This window comes from Arvicola amphibius, chromosome 12 (genome assembly GCF_903992535.2).
Source record: "Arvicola amphibius chromosome 12, mArvAmp1.2, whole genome shotgun sequence".
NCBI classification, from domain to species: domain Eukaryota; kingdom Metazoa; phylum Chordata; class Mammalia; order Rodentia; family Cricetidae; genus Arvicola; species Arvicola amphibius.
The window spans coordinates 14,441,340-14,458,883 of NC_052058.2; the positions used below are offsets into that span (position 1 = coordinate 14,441,340).

Genomic DNA, 17,544 nt, shown 5'->3' on the forward strand with positions numbered 1-17,544 from the left:
CAGCTTTAATCAAGAGAGATGGTCTTAAGGATGCTCTGAGGATTGATTACAGCTTAATGGATTTATTAGGAGCTAAGTGGGCCAGCAAGTAATTGGCTAAGCGAGGCCGCTTGTTATAGAAAAGGAGCAAAAGCTAAATGCTAGGGAGAAAATGGGTCAGAGAGTGCTAGGGAGACTCCAAGGAGAGTGGGGAAGAGGGCTGGGACACGCAGTGAAAGGAGCAAGTGGATTTGTGTGACCCTGAGGAAGAAGCTTTGGGGGAATCATTTCCCAGCAAGACTTGGGAGCTAAACAGGGCAACCAGCTGCTTCAGGCTTCTCCTACCATGCCTTCACTTTGCCACGACAGACTTTAGGTTGTGTCTCCTCAAACTGTAAGCCAAGTATGACCTGGAGTTGGTGCTCGTTAGGAATTTGATCCTAGCAATGAGAAGTGAGCAATCTGCCCCTCAAACACAGCAGCTCCGTTCTGTGGGCTAATTCTGCCCAGTTATCATTTGGGAGCTATCTCTCCCATTCTCTGTCAGGGGAGTCCTCCTCATCTACCCTCAGCCTAAGCCTCATCTTCTCCAGCCATACTCCTCCCTGTCGGCTGAGTGCTCCTCCCAGTTGACATAGTTATAATGTCAGCTTTAGAGCTTGGGCCCTCTTTCTTCCGCTAAGAGGTGGACTGTCCTGTATTTAAGTCTGGGCAGGTGACCGAGTCCCTAACAGAGTGCTGCTGTGGAGGGATGTGACTTCCGGAGGAGAGGGTGCCATACTTCTTCTGGCTCTGCCGTCTGTATTCTCAGGAGGACTCCCCTCACAAGTTCTAGTTTAGAAACTGTCTACCATATTTAACTGTAAAAAAAAGTCCAGGTCATAGGGACACTGAGTGGAGGTGACCTGAACAGCCACCCCAGAGGAGCCAGCTTTCAAGCTCTCTCACCGAGGTCATTGACCCGAGAATATTTTTAGAAGTGGATCTTGTGGTCCAAGCAGTCACAGCCATCAGCCATTTGAGTCCAGCCACAGATCTGGACACAAGGGCGGTGTGTGTGTGTGTGTGTGTGTGTGTGTGTGTGTGTGTGTGATGGAACTGCCTCTTCTGTGTTCTTACTTCAGAGTATGATCATTTAAAAATTAACCATGTCAAGCTGTTCAATTTGAGAGTCACTTGTTGCATAGTAGGAACAAATAGAACTTATATGATGCCCTATGCCTACTTACAATGTCAGTGATTCCCAGACCACGGAATAAAGTCCTAGTCCCTCCGCTCTTTAGCACTAACCAGCTTCCTGTCCACCTTAGCAGCTCCAGGCCCCCAGCTCTGCTGCATGTCTGGATGCTTCCTGCTTCCCTGGGCTCCCAGGTGTTGGCACCCACAGATCTGTCAGAGGAAACTGGGGAAATGGGAATCTCTTCCCTCTCTACTCCCTTTCCTCAGGACTAATAATGATAAAAGAATCTAAAAAGCAGTCCAGGTATTCTGTGAAGGAGCATTCGTAGATGGGAGGTGAGTTTCCGGATCTTTAGATGAAATAGCATGTATGCACGTGGGTTCTGGATTCATATTGTCATGGATGACTTCGTGCAGTTACTCAACTTCTTGATGGATCATTTGCTTCACCTATAAAACAGGGTAAGAGGAAATACTTCATAGAGTTAAGGCAAGCATTAAGTGTGGCTCAGAGTTGAGGATGGTGCCCACCGGAGGATGTTTTGAAATGTTTAAAATAAAACACACCTACCAGTAATTTCCTTTAGTCATGAAATTTTTCTGGGAGAGGCCTTAGTAATTGATAGCTCTCCTGCAGCTGGCTACATAGGAAGGTCTCTGTCACAGTGCCTTCAATCCCTTCAGTACATCCCAGCTGCCGTATTTGTCACTGGCTCTATGGTGCTGTCATTGTGATCACCATAATCCTGCAGTTTTCCTAGGACACTTTAAAAATATATATCTATTTAGGCATGTGGTCTTGCGCAGGTTGGTCTTGAACTTGGTAGGAAGAGCACCTGCTGCCTCCATCTCTCAAGGGCTGGGCTTGCAGGCGTGAAGCACCATGCCCGGTTAGAGGAGATTACTTCGGTCGATTCACATATTCAAGGTGTAGATGAAGAGTCTTATTAAGACCAAATTCTACTCTGTATTGGTGGGATTGGGCTCCGCCAGTCTTTTGTTTGTTCCCATTGGTGTATTATCAACACCAGGAGGCGCTGTGGTCCGCTGGTTTTTTACCACAGGTAGTCGAAAATTAACGTCCCAGATGGCCCGCAACACTGGTCAGGGCATGGTTTCTCTTATCGGCTTACTCTTGAGGGAGCATTCCTTTCCTTTTTTGCGTCTCTGTGCGTGAGTCTGTACGTGAGACAGTGTGTGTGTGTGTGTGTGTGTGTGTGTGTGTGTGTGTGTGTGTGTACGTGCGTGCGTGCGTGCGTGCGTGAAGGGAACAGTTCTTGCAGACATGCATGGGTTTATAAAGCTGCAAGCTACATTTCTTGCTTCCAGTCCTATCATCATCTGCGACTTGAAACACGTTGCTTTTTTTTTTTGCGGTGACTTGAAACGCAGAGTGAACTGAAGACTTCCTAGATTTCAGGCTGCACGCGTCCTTCCTAGCCCCCATCTCTCCAGCATTAATACACATTCCAGAAGAGAGACTCAACCTAGAGGCTTTTCCAACTGGATCAGTCTAGTGTACGCCCAGCTCTCGGGGACCTTGAGTGAGGTTCTCAGTTCACCAGTGGTGGGAGGATGAGGCGCGTCCATTCCTCCAAGTACCTGGACCACCAGCATCCTTGCACTCTCCTCGTACTTTCTTTGCTCGCCCAGGTTTCCATAGCTGGTGAACGCTGGTCTTAGCAGAGAGGTGTGGAGGGGGGCGGGGAAGGGGCCCAGAGGGGAGGGGCAAGGGAGCGCTGTCACCGATTGTCACGCTGCCCCTCCCGCCCTCCGCCCGGGGTGGGGGCGTGGAGCGCGGGAGGGCGGGCTTCTCCGCCAGCCTCGCAGCAGCACCGGGAGCGCACTGGCCTCCTGAGCAGGGCGCAGAGCGCGCAGTCCAGAGCCGGCAGCCGGCCGTCGCCTGCCCTCGTGTCCTGGGCGGCTGTCGGGTTCCTGGAGAGCGCATCCAGCCATGGAGCCTTTGCACAAAGACGCTGAGACGGCGGCAGCAGCGGCGGCTGTGGCAGCGGCAGATCCCCGGGGGGCGACGTCCAGCGGGGTGGTCGTGCAGGTTCGCGAGAAGAAGGGCCCCCTGCGCGCCGCCATCCCCTACATGCCCTTCCCGGTGGCTGTCATCTGTCTCTTCCTCAACACTTTCGTGCCGGGATTGGGTAAGAAGTGGAGAGTGGGAGGCGACTCTTTAACCCCTGCAGCTCCTATGACCTAGGCTGCTTGCTGGGGAAGTGGGCAGAGCAGGGCCTGAGCACTGGCTGAGACCCGTGGGTGTGCCCACCGGTCTCAGGCTGTGCTCCCACGATTGGTCTTCCGGCAGGTGGCTGAAGCCACTGGAGTGGGCATCCTAAAGGAGAGGTTCCGCGTTTGGTCTCTGACTCGCAAGCGAGGTGGCCAGGGCAGAAAAAATCTATAAACTTGGCCGAGAATCTCGGAGCCCCAGGGAGGGACCCGACGGCTCCAGGCTCCAGGCTAGGCTACCTTTCTTAGCGAGAGGAATCTTCCCTATCAAGCGCATCTTTCTTTGATTCCCACTACTTCGGAAAGAGAGGAGGCAGAACAGGAGGAACTCGTGGATGTGGTGATAGTGGTGGTGATGGTGGTGGGTTCGACCAAGCTCGAGGGAGTCTGAGAAGTCGATTGGTCTGGGGGAAGGGGGACACACAGATTTAAGAGACACATTGTACCGGATCATACTTTTACAGGGTGCGGAGCCTGTGTGTGTGTGGGGGGGGGGGGTGAATGACAGCTCTTTAGGCAGAGTCTCTTTTCCTGGTGCCTGCATTTTTATCAGAACCCCCGCTGTACACCGTAGGAAGGGAAACATGATTTTATTTAGTTTACACGCATGTGGATTTGGACTGCATGTGGCCAGAAGTGAGCCCGTTAGAAAGCGGAGAGCGCTCCCCAATAAGTCTCTGTCGGGCTCTGGCTGTTTGGACACACCCTAGTGGCACTGCTGTCCCAGAATAGTGCCTAAGGGTGAGTAGAGGTAGAGAACGAGAGCCTTTCCCCATCTCCTCTCTCCAGCCCCCAATCGCCGATTGCCTGCCCCTCCCCCCACCTCCAACTTGCTTGCTTGCTTGCCACCAGCGGACCCTGCACGCTAAGGAGGCGTCCTCCTCAGCAGCGTGCTGGGCTGGCAAAGCAGGCATCCTATGCATTCTCCAGAGAGCCTGCCTCTGCCGGCCAGCTAGTTGCCTTCACAGGGCTGCAAGTTCCCAAAAGCAGAGGTCAGCTAGAAGTGTCTTTCTGCTTCCCTCTGGCCTTTCTCACGGCCTTCCTTGCTCCTAGAGGGCTCAGCAGGGACCTCTTCTGTGGTGCTTTTGAAGGCCACACCCACTCAACCGAACCTGTTGGTCCTGCCTCTTCAGTTAAGTCTTTCTGTCCCTGAGGGATGCTGTAGCTAGGAGTCCCATGTGAGTAGAAAGTCAGAGCCTTCAGCTGGGCTTCCCCCTTGAAAGATGCCCTTAGCAGCCTGCCCCACATTTGATGTCATCAGGCCAACTCTAAATGATACTGCCGGAAGCCAAGTTGGTGTTAATTTCCATGATTTTGAAAGGTTCCCCTTACTGGAGTAAAGAGAGACCTCTTGCCTGTCTCCCCCAGAACACCAGGGTCACAAGGCAAGGTGCATCTTGATAGAATTTTTTTCTAAGCGGTGAAATGGACATATCGTAGGCTTTTGAGAAAACAAACGCTATGGAATCAGGGGAGCAGGGCTGCACTGCATGCGGTTGGGGAGGGAACCAGGCTTGTGGGAACCCTGCATTAGGAATTAGCAGGGGTCTACCTGCTCATGATGCACCAGTGCATGCCCTTCTGGGTGTGAAGCACTAGGTGTCTTTCCACCCCAAGTCCTGCTGCTCTGATAGCATCCACTCCACTCACCTCTAAATCCTTACCCCAGGGATCTAGCTTTCTCTCCTTCACAGTTCCTCTGTAAGGTCAGAATCGAGGAATTTACACACACACACACACACACACACACACACACACACACACACACACCTTTCTAAGAAACTTGGATGAGCAAACGGCACAAGAAATAACAGGTGAAATGTGGTATATAAACTTGCATTTTCAGCATGTTTTCATATTTTTTTTCATATTTGCCTCGGTTGCCACTCCATAGTTTTCTGGGCATGCAGGCCTTGGCACCTATCCACAAGGAATGGGAGATCCCAGGCCCTTGGGAGGTAGGGCTTCTCATCTGTAAGTTTGGGATGTCTGGTTCCCTGGGAGATCAGATTGATGAAATGTGAGAGGTTAAAACCAAAGGCTTACTATAAATAAAAACCAAAGCCTTTCTCTATATAAAGACCAAACCAAACCAAAAAACACTCTAGAAATGGTGGGCCCATGTGTCCTGCTCTTTCTTTCTCTCTCTATGTCTTTTTTCTTTTTCAGATAAGGTCTTGCCATATATTCCTGGCTGTCCTAGTATTTGTTAGGCAACACAATTGGTCACAAACTCAGAGCAATCCTCCTGCCTCAGATTTCCATGCATACTGCCTCGCTCTCCTTTGCCCCTGTTTGTCTCACCTCTGGGTGGGGTAGCTGATACAGTGACAGTGACAGATGTTTCCGAGCATCCTTCATCTTTATGCTTCCCTCTGCACCTGCCCTGTGTCCTGAACCACAGACCACAGACCTCGAAGGCATCCCCCCTACCCCGGCCTTCCTGCTACCTCCACTGCCCTGGCTGGGGAGTGGTTTGGAGGATCTCAGCTCTTGGAAGTCCTCCTCTTGGCTTAGGTCTACTTCTGCTTATCCTCCTGGCTTGTTTAAAGCTCCAGAGACAACTGAACATTCAGACTGCTTCTTCTACTCTTTGATGAAGTGTGGCATCTTCTAATCCATCCACCCATTCACTGGGCCATCATAGGCATTGCCGTATGTCAGGCACTGGGTATGTGAGGATGGATAAAGCAGCCAAGGCCAGTGCCTGTGCAGGAGAATTAGTATCGACTTCAAATTTGCTCAGAGGGCAACAGGAACAGAGTTTCAGCCCCATGTCCTTCTTCCTAGGGGTGGGGCAGGGCTGTTGGAGGATGCTTTCAAGAGAAGCAGTTGTAGGGAGACTCATCCTGTGGCCCCCACAGTCCTTCCCTATAGCACCCACTCTCTAGAAACTGCTCAGGCCACTGACTTAAACTAAGATTCTCTTTCTTCTGGGAAATTTCCTTTTTTCCCCTTTCTTTCCTTTTTTGCAATGGAGGGGAGCTGGCATTGGCTGAATGAAAACTACCACCCCACGTTGCTGGTTACTCAGGCCCATCAGTCTATGAGACCTACCTTGGAGGAGCCATATCCTTTAAAGCCTCCAGGCTCCTCTCCATCCATGCATGCAGTGGTGGTCCTTGGATAGTGAGGTCTAGCAGTAAGAGTGATGCCCGGGAAGGAGAGATGGCTTGTAATCACTTTCCACAGTCACCGTGAAAATGTCTATTCATTTATTTCTGTGGTGTTGGGGATCAAATCCAGGGCTCTGCACATGCTGGACCATTACTCCCCCGGTGAGCTACACATCCAGGCTGAAAAATCATTTTGTCAAATGGTGATGAGATGGTGAGGAGAGGCATCTTCATCCCAGTCCAGATAAAGTCCTGATAAAGGCAACTGCCAAGTCCTTCATGTTTCAAGAAGGAAGATACTAGTGTGTGCTTGTGTGCACGCGTGTGCGTGCATGCGTGCGTGGTGTGTGTGTGTGTGTGTGTATAAAATGGAAGTTAGTTGTTGTGCCCTAAAATGGTCTGAAAACGTATCTGTTGATGAAAGGAATCGTTATGCTTCCATATTTAAAAATTATTACCTGCGGTGATTTGGTGAGATATAACTGTTGGTGACTCAGAGAGACAGAACAGGTAACAGGAAGGCCTCGTCCGCTGACTGTTAACTTCTCCATCAGACCTAATGTTGGCCGTCAATTACTGCTGACTGCCACATAAACATTTATGCTTCCCCTAACTCACTGCTTGTCCTCTGACAGCACAGAGATCTTCCTTCCAGCAGGGATGCCTCAGGCAGGCTCAGCTTCTAGTTCTTTCCTTTAGCCCAAGGCTCAAATCAATAACCAATCAGCCCCTACCTTGCAATGTCTTTTGTGTTGATGACTTTCTGTAGTTTGACAGTTTTTTATGTGTTCATCCAAAAAAGCTGCAAATCCCTTGAAAGTAGCAACTATTTAAAATTTTCTCCTAGAGCTCAGAGCTATAAATGGATACATACTGACAACATTATACGCTTGGAATAGACATTAGAGAGCCCCTGGTCCAGCACCTTTATTTAATACATACATTAAATAGGCCTGGGGATGTGAAAACCAGGGCCGTTTATCTCCTACACAGATCTCCTAAGGGAGTTACTTGAAAATGTTTCTTCAGCAGAGTAAGGGAGTGTCTGAAAGACCATGAACTCCAGAAAATAATGGGTCCTATTAAGACAGGGGAAGAGGCCCACCTCTCCCATGGGCACTGGGCTAGCGTTAAGCATGGCTGAAAATCTGTTAGGATCACAATTGGTTTTAATGATAAGGAAGCTGGCTGCCTGACAGCTGGAGAAGAAAGAGAGCATCAGAAGAAGGCAGCTGAGGCAGAGAGAAGGCAAGGGAAGGCAGAAGCTGAGGCTAAAGAAGTATAAAAGACTCCAAAGGGCCAGAGAAGAGAACGTTGTAAAGTTTTTAGGGCCAAAGGTCTTGCGCCCTGAGCCAAGAGCTCTGAGGCTGGCTGGTGTGGGAGGTTCTTCTGTCTATGTGTTGCTTTTATTGGTTAATGAATAAAGAAACTGGCTTGGCCTATAGCAGATTCAGGGAGAAGACATGGAGCTGCCACCAGAGACAGACGCTGGAAACTTTACCTGGTAAGCCACTGCCATGTGGCAATACAAAGATTAATGGAAATGGGTTAAATTAATATGTAAGAGTTAGCCAATAAGAAGCTAGAGCTAATGGGCCAAGCAGTGTTTTAAATAATATAGTTTCTGTGTGATTATTTCGATTCTGGGCAGCCGGGACAAACAAGTAGCTCCCTGCAACAAGTGGCTGGTGTTAAAGGCTAACTAATACTAACTTCCTAGGTCTGAAACAGCAGCAGCAACAGAATGGTAACACCATCCAGGGCTGAGGAATCCTAAATCCCTAGGCCTTTACAAGGGACTGCGACACTTGTGGGCTAAGGATCTTGGTACTGGAGGCCTGAAGGGAAACTCTAATGGAAAGATGCTGTCTGTGGTTGCCTGCTGCCAACACCGAGTGGGAAAGAAAAGCTGCCAGCAGCCAGGGTTGAAGAACTTCTCTTCGCCTACTCACGGTTTCTACCTGCGTAGAGCAAAAATCCCATCCAGCTGACTGGTAGTGCTGCTTAGGCCAGCCAGGAAAAGCAGTCAAGAGATGAAATTTACTCAGCAGCCTAGAAGACAGCAAAACTTCATAAGAGTAGGAGGGGCAGAGGACCCAATTAAAGAGCTCTCTGAGGATGACATGAAACCAGGACATTCTGCACAGTAGAGAGTATTACTGGGGAAGCACAAGAAATTAAGATTTTAATGGGAAAAAAAGAATGCAAAAAAGAAAAGCAGAAGGTAATTAGTGGGCTCAGCTTGGTGGTTTATACCTTCAATCCCTGCCCTCAGGAGGCTGGTGCAGGAGAGTTCCAAATTTAAGCCTGAGACATATTAACAAATAAGACTCTCTATAAAGACAGAAAGGAAGGAAGGGAAGAAGGGAGAAAGAAAGGGAGGGAGGAAGGACGGAAGAGAAAAAAAGAGAAGGCAGTTAGTAATTATAGTAAATAAAAAGGCCATGCAAAAGCATTAAGATTCAAGTGTAGCCGGGCGGTGGTGGCGCACGCCTTTAATCCCAGCACTCGGGAGGCAGAGGCAGGCAGATCTCTGAGTTCGAGACCAGCCTGGTCTACAAGAGCTAGATCCAGGACAGGCTCTAGAAACTACGGGGAAACCCTGTCTCGAAAAACCAAAAAAAAAAAAAAAAAAAAGATTCAAGTGTGAAGCTGCTCAGTGAGATCAGAAGTCAACAGACTTCAAAAGGAAGAAAAGGAGAATTTAACAATGGCTGGGAAAGAATTTTGAGGCCAATATTGTGGGATGTGTCATATAAGGCATGAACAAGAAAAAAAATAAGGCAGTCAAAAACTCCATGTTAACAAAGCAAACACAGTTTCATGAGTGGCACATTGGAGCCTAAATACGAGTCCATTTAAAGTGTGGCCCAACTGTGAGTAACGTAAGTGACAGAATGTAAGAAAAGGATCTTGGAAGTTTGTGTGGTGTGTGTTCTTGATGCAGTGGTACAGTGCCTGGGCTCTCTTTCTCTGCAGGGGGAGTGTTTGCTTAGTTACAATGATGGAAATGCTGCCCTGTGGGTTTCACCTTCTAAAATCAACAAAACAACACAGACCACGTAAGAATCGCCAGGGAGGAGCAGATCAAGCCTTCCCACCTTTACAATACAAAGTGAAAAACAGCCTAGAGAAGGCGGACAACACAAGGGGAAATAAGTGGAATGGCAAGGGACAAACCCGTTGTTCCCAATTCTTCTTTACCCTTTGTGAAGGAGGGATGCACTCTCACCTGATGCCATATGGCTTATCCGCCTTTCGTGGAGGAGAATATCCTCTCTTCTGCCCTTTGGCATCAGGCTTGGCATGTGATTGATGATCTGTTCATGGTGAGCAGATCCTGGAAGAGGTGCTGTAATGCTCCGCCCTCTCTCAGTGGCGGAGCCTGAATTCTGGCACATTGGAAGCAGGGTATGATATGCTCTGTGAGCCCTAAGTTGGAATTGCTAAGATTTTGTTGCCAGTTTTCTTTGCTATTGTCCTGGAGTTTGCAGCAAAGCCGATTGGCGGGTAGAGATGTTCATACCCTGATTACATAAGGTGGGGAGTGAAGAGGTGCTTGTTATGGTGATAGACTGAGGGTATCCAGGGTGACCAATAGATAAACTGTGTTAGTAGCATGTTGGGATAATGGAGCAATTGTGGCATGATGGGGATGAAGTCAGAACAAGATGGAAGGGAACAAGGATTGATGTTCCAAGCTGATTTTGCTATTTCATAGCAGAAAGCCAATAAGTTATTGGCATCTAAAGGTGATAAATCAGGAAACCGCGATATACACATGCTTTTTGAAGGTTAGGAGAATGAAGAATTGGCATCATTTTTTTTCCTGTTTGGTGGTTCATCTTAGCAGCATATATACATGCAGAAACTGTCTCATCTTTAAAAGAAAGACAGACATCTTCTTTTGCTCTCTTTCTCTCTCTCCCTCTCTCCCTCTCTTCTCTCTCTCTCTCTCTCTCTCTCTCTCTCTCTCTCTCTCTCTCTCTCTCTCTCTCTCTCTCTCTCTCTCTGTCTCTCTTTTCTTCAAGACAGAGTTTCTCTGTGCACTCCTGGCTGTCCTGGAACTCATTCTGTAGACCAAGGCTGTCCTCGAACTCACAGAGAGAACCAAGATTAAAGGTGTGCGCCATCACACTCACTTCTAAAGACAGCCTCTCTTGATCAAGCCTCTGCCTCTGGCCATTTTACAGTTCTGTACTCTCTTTTATAATAAAACTCTCTCTGAAAGTGTCCTTGTCTGAATTCGTGGTCTCCAGCACGTCCTCTTCCAAAAGTTTGACCTCTATCACTCACCTAACTTGCACTTGTCAGGGTCACCATTCTCCTCCAGGTTGCTAAATCCAGGGGGCAGTCCCCTGTCCCTCCTTCCTGCCTTGGACTCAGTGTTCATTCCCTTCTAGTAGTGTTCTTTTCATTTGGCTTCATGTTTCGTATCCCCCAAGGCTCCTTCGTCTCCTTTGCTCCTCTCTGCAACCTCTAGACGTGGGAGTTCCCCAGGGCCTCGATCTTGACTTTGATCTTTTCTCTTCTGCCCACACTTGCTGCTTAGGCTTTAAATCGCAGCTTTATGACAAGGACTCTTAAGCTCAGATCCTTAGATCTGTCCCTGCCTCCAATTCTAGAGTCTCATCTCCAACCTAGCACCTCCTGCCCAGGCCACAAGGTATCCCAGACTCAGCCTCTCCAGAAGCAAATGCTTGTTTTCCCCCCAAACCCGCCTTTCTCTTATCTCAGTGAATGTCCCCAGCTGGAAACCGGGACTCACCCTTGACTCATCTTCAGTCACACACATCCCTGAGAAATGCTCCTGTCTCTACTCAGTACCTGATAGCTTTTCGCCACTCTCTAGCCTAATACCTTTCTTCAAAGTATTGCAAAAGCTCTCTCTCTCTGTGTGTGTATGTGTGTATACAGTCAGTTTGTGTGCACACATATTTGTGTTTGATGCTGTGGGTATGTACAGTCTGTGTGTGCACACGTATGTATGTGTGTATGATGTAAGGATGCTATGTGTATGCATATATAAGTCTGTGTGTGTGTGTGTGTGTGTGCATCCATATGTGTCTGTATGATTTGGAAATGCTCTGTGTGTGTATATACAGTCTATGTTTGTGTGCTCACACATATGTGTGTATGATGTGGGGGTGCCGGCGTGGGGGTGTATATAGTCTTTGATTCTGTGCACAAACGTGTGTGTATGATCTGGGGTGCACATGCCACAGCATGCATGGGAACGCATCCTCAGGCACCCATCCTTACCTTCCTCTTTGAGACAAGCTCTCTGTTGTTTTTTCCGCCACACACACTGAGCAAAATGAACCATGAGATTCTGAGAATTCTCCTGCCTCCACCTCTCACCTCCCCATAGGAGTCCTGGGTTACAGATGCTTGTGCAAACTCCCACTGTGCTCTGGGCTTTTATATGAGTTCTGGGGACTCAGACTTTTGTACAGCAAGTGTTTCTACCCACCAAACCACCTCTCTGGCCTGTCAGATTTTTAGATAGGGTCTCACTCTGTAGTCCAGGCTTCCTTAGCCACAACACTCATCTCTGATAACTTCTTTTTAAAAAGAATTTTCTTCATTTTGTGTGTATGGATGTTTTGCCTGCATGTGTGTCTGTATTCCATGCATGTGGTGCCTGTAGAACTAGAAGAGGGTGTTAGATCACCCAGGACTGGGGTTCCAGATGGTTCGAGCCATCAAGTGGATGCTGAGAATCAAACCTGGTTGTCCTGGAAGACCAGCTGGTGCTCTTAACTACTGAGCCATCCCTCCAACTTTGTGATGGCGTCTTCTCTTCTTGCCTTCTCTTCTTGCCTTCACTGTGTGCCGCTTGCTGGTGTCTCTTATAGTCTGTTCTCAACATATCAGCTAGATCAGTCTTTTTAAAACGTGATTAAGTTAGATCATTTCACTTTTAAACTCTCAAAAATAAAACAACAAACAACATCAAAGCTAAACCAAACCAAAGTCCCTCAAATAACCCCCACAGCCCGCAGCGAAATCTCAAGTCTTAGTTATGACTTATACAACTCTAGGTCAGAATTTTTCGGTGGGATATTATAAGGGCCCTAGAGGAATTTTATAAGTCTTCAACAATTTCTGGTGCCTAAATTACAAAAAGTTAATAAGAAGATACAGGGAAAACTAATCTAACAATATATTTCACTTAATATGTATCCAAGGTACTATCATTTCAATGTGTAACCAGTACTAAATTATCAGTGAGACGTTGATGTTTCTTTTGGTGTGTAATGAGTTTCTAAAACCTGACAAAATCCAGCGTGTGTTTTACACCTGCAGAATTTTGAGCATCAGTGTTGTGTGAGCTACGCTCGTGTTTCTTTTGCGATGTGGCTAGGAATACTAGCTGCAGCTAAGAGCAGACGATATGGGGGGGGCGGCATTTCAGTGATGAGCAGGCAACCTGCCGAGCAAAGCAGCTGATTTGTGAGTGCCCTTTGACCGACCTTTGCCACGTGCCTACTGTGTGACAGCTTTGCTTTGGAGCCAGAATGCAAAGACACAACAGTTAGGTCCCGGCACTCAGGAGCTAATGGGCTCCCCATGAAGGAATGTCAACGGATACAGAATAGGGTGTGTGCTCTCTTGAGGATGGCTGTAGCCTATACCATACAGTCGGGTGCAGTGAGAAGACGCTCTTCCTGGGAAACTTGAGGACTGGAGCAACAGAGAGCCTGGTGTGGTTGCCTGTACCTGTGACCCCAGTACTCAGGATGCAGAGACAGGAGGATCACGAGTTTGAGACCAGCCTCGACTGCATAGTGAGACCCCCATCTCAAGGAAACAGAGCAAAACAAAACAAATAAGCAAAGAGGAAAGGAAGGAGGGGGAAGATGCAGCAAGTTCAGTAGGCTGACAGGGAGGGCACTGGACAAGACAGCCCCTGCTCTCTGTCAGACTCACCTTGCTGCAAAGCATCATGGACAGGGTGTGAACCAGAAGGCTTCAGACCTCATTGTAGTCCCTCATGTGGCTCCTGGGCAGCAAGGACCTGTGAGCAGCTCACTTAGCCTCTCTGAGCTGGTCTCCCCGCCTGACCTCACCACAAGGTCACTATGCTTTGTTAACCAAAAAACACTCAGTGGTTAGAAATGTCATTTTCCATCAGTGTGCCAGCATCTCTCTGGTTCCCAAGGTCAGTGAAGGGATCTTTCTCAGACTGACACCAGAACTGGATGTTGTGCATAGCTAACAATTGCACCTGCTCAATATCGTCTTCCCACAAGTCTTATGGAGGCAAAACCTGAAAATTCCTTCTGGACATTCGTGCTAGCCAGCTTTCCACCACCATAACAGCGTGTCTAAGATGATCTGTTTACAAGGAGAGAAGGTTTATCCTGGCTCACAGTCTCGGAGATTTCAGTGCATGCTTTGGGACCGTGGCAAAGCAGCTCATCATGGCAGGAACACGTGGTGGAGCCGAGCTCTCACCTGGAGAGAGAAACTGCTCAAAGAGAGAGGGCAAAGAAGGGATAGACTCTTACTGTCCTCCCCAAGGGCATGCTCCCAGTGACATATGGGCCTCTCACTAGGCTAGAAATTCACAGCGCTTATACTAATATCACGGTGAGGTGCCACACTCTCAACACCTGGGCCTTTAGAACACAATCCAAACTATAGAAATACCTGACCCTATTGCCCAAATCCAATATGCCAGGCGAGAGGAAGACCCAAGAGGCTCTAAGATTTATTCAGCACACCAAGAAGAAGGCATCTGTGTGACAATCCCCATATTCAAGGGGTGTGTCCCGAGGCTGACCTTAGAATTTGTCAAAAGGTCATAGAAACAGTAAAGTGGCGAATGAGGGTGTGTGTGGAGGGGGGGGGCACACATATGTACACAGACACACCCATCTACACACACACACCACACCACACACCACACACACACACACACCTACCTCTGAGGCTTTGTCTATGGTCATTTTGCTAAGGAAATTGGAAGTTCCTGTTTGTGTTTAAAACATCCAGCCTTCTAAGACCAGTTTTTTTGATACATCCTTGAGGCACGCATGGTGGCTGGTGACTTAGTGTCTTGAAGCTTCATTTGGGGTTAGGTGGGGTGGTAGGTGGACCTTCAACATGGGAACATCCCTCTGAGAACTGAATGTTGGTGTCACCTGGCCTGGACAGAGGACCTTTTCTCAAATGGGATGGGGACAATGTTTTCCTAATGAGAGGCTAAACACAAGGATTAGTTAGACATCTGTTTATGAGCGATCATAAGTTACACAGAAGAAGTAACTTTTCAGCCGGGCGGTGGTGGCGCACGCCTTTAATCCCAGCACTCGGGAGGCAGAGGCAGGCGGATCTCTGTGAGTTCGAGGCCAGCCTGGTCTACAAGAGCTAGTTCCAGGACAGGCTCTAAAAAAGCTTCAGAGAAACCCTGTCTCGAAAAACCAAAAAAAAAAAAAAAAAAAAAAAAAAAAAAAAAAAAGAAGTAACTTTTCCTGAAAAGACTAAAAAGGCACAAGACCAAGGCAACCCTTGAACATGAATGGGTAGGGGCCATGGCGAGGGCGGTTCTTGATCATGAATGATGGCGGCCATGGCCAAAGTCCTCTCTTGAGTTGAGCACTCAATCAGCTTTGCTGACTGAGAAGTCTGACCTTGAAGTAAAGATGAGCTTGAACATTCCTGAAACTTCCACAGATAAAACAGTTCAGCTTCTCTAGGACAATGGACTAGAGGGCCTTCCAACCTCTTCCATTTACAGATGTGGAAAAGGATGCTCCTTTCTCCCCGACACATCCATCTCACCATCCACCACCACAGCGTCGTGCTTTTCCTGCTTGGGTCACTAAGCATATGCTAAATTAAGGGATGTGTGAGGAGAAGCATGGTGGACAGCACTGTGGACAGCCACACAGTCATTGGACAGACAGAAGATGGCTAAGCGCCCTCCTGTCCCACATCCGTAGCTCAACTCACTGTACTCAGTTGCAGTTGTTGTATGTAGTGTATCAGAATAGATGCTTCTATACATTACTACACAATGCCATCCAAGTCTGCTGTGGAAAGCTTGGGAGCTTTGTCCAGGTGTCCTCGTGTCAGAGCAATGGGTAAAGTCCCTATGTCTTGTCTCAGAGACAGGCAAGGGCACGAGCTCAGAGAGTGAAGTTTCCTTAGCGCCACAATTTAGAGGCTAGCGGCCACTGTCTGGAAGAAGGCTGCTGCCATGTTTTCTTCTTAAAAGGAGCATGTTTCCAAGTGGGACCTTTCCTCAATGGGAGCAGAACAACATGGTGCCCTTAGCACACACTGAACACAAGGCACGAACAGGACAACCGAATTACTCTCTCTGACTCTGCCCTTGGCACTAGTCAGATGGATGGCCTTGCCATGCAGAATGACACCGTGAGGCCAAGCTGCTGGGGGGAGAACCAATGGCCGCTCAGGACGTCTGGGTCTTGTTGCAGTGTGTCTGTGGTGTGACCTGACTGGTTCAGTAGACCGTCTGTATTGCAGGCGAAGCACATGTCCGCCCATGTCTCAGCCCTGGTCATTGCATCTTCCACTCTGAAATCCTCAGTAGCGCCCCGTCACTCACGGAACCAAGTTTGCAGTCCATGTTGGGTCTCAAAGGTCTAGTGAGCAGCTGATGTGTTTTCTGCCCCTGCCTCACCGTCTAGACCTTGCACAGCCTCTACATCCCACCTCAAACAGCCTCCTCTGAAAGATGACTTCCTCACTCCAGTGAGGTTGGCTCTTCTTTCCTCTGATGGGCCAATCCACTTGAGCCACTCTTGGCCTCAAAGTCTAGTTCTCTTGTGGCCATCTTAACCCTCTCCTGTGGAATCGTATCCTTCAGGGTGGGATGCTCTATTCATCTTCTACCGCCTGTGGCGCTTTCTGCTCTTCCAAGAGGTGTTTGCTGAAGTGGGGGTATATTTACATTATGGCTGGAGGGTGTGTGGAGTAGGCCTGCTTTAGTTTGCAATAAGTGCCCCTCAAAGGTCAGAGGCTTGGTCCCCAACCTGTGATAGTTTTAGGAGTCCATGGAACCTTTAAGATGTAGAACTTAATGTGAGGAAGTTGTGTCACTGGGGGCACGCCCTTGAAGGAGATGTTGGGATCCCAACCACTTCCTGTCTCTTTGCTTCCTGGCTACCGAGAAAGCATTTTGTTCACCTCAGGCTCCTACCACAATGGGCTCTCTCATCTACACAGGCCCAAGAGCAACAGGCAGAGCCAAACAACCACAAGCAGAAGCCTCTGAAACCATGAGCTAAGACGAACTTTCCCTCCTTTCAGTTCGCTTTCTTAGGCATTTGGTTGTAGTTGTGGAAAGCTAAGAAAGCAGGTCCTTACTCTTTGAGCTTAGGACGCCCTTGTCCAGGAGACATCAGCTTCCTTCCGCTTCTCAGCCTCTAGGCAGGATGAGGGTGACGTGTGTGTGTGTGTGTGTGTGTGTGTGTGTGTGTGTGTGTGTGTGTGTGTGTGTGTGTGTGTGTGTGATAGCACGTGTATCTCTGATGAGCCTCTGGGACCTTGACTATCAAAAGAGGATGTAGAGCTAAGATCCTTATGACTTGATTTGTGGGGGACTCACTGGGAGGTGAGTTATTACTCATTACTTACTACCCATCATTAATTTTGTCCCTTGAAGTTGTATTTCTGACTGCTGCTATAAGTGTTTAGGAAGTGAAGAAGTTGATTAATCCTTTTAAAAAATTTAGGACTAGCCAGGCTGTGGTAGCTCATGCTCTTAATCCCAGCATTTAGGAGGCAGAGGCAGGTGGATCTCCGTGAGTTCAAGGACAGCCTGGTCTACAGAGTGAATTCTAAGACAGCCAAGGCTACACAGAGAAACCGTGTCTCAAAAAAAAGATATACAATAACTACTACAAGTACTACAATTATTATTATATTATATGCATGGGTATTTCACCAGAGTGCATATCTGTGTACTACATTGAGTGCTGGTGCTTGCAGAGGTCAGAAAACGGGGTTGGTCCCCTTGGAAATGGAGTTACATATTATTGTGAGCTGCCACATTGCTGCT

General features: G+C 48.2%; 1 protein-coding gene across 1 annotated transcript in view; it reads left to right on the forward strand.

Moving 5' to 3' along the window:
- Positions 1–3,112: 3,112 nt before the first annotated feature.
- The window catches only part of Stum (stum, mechanosensory transduction mediator homolog), a 41,987-nt gene continuing 27,555 nt past the window's right edge, over positions 3,113–17,544 (forward strand). The window contains exon 1 of the mRNA XM_038348457.1: positions 3,113–3,311. Coding sequence (XP_038204385.1) covers positions 3,113–3,311 — 199 coding nt within the window. The remainder of the gene's footprint in view (positions 3,312–17,544) is intronic.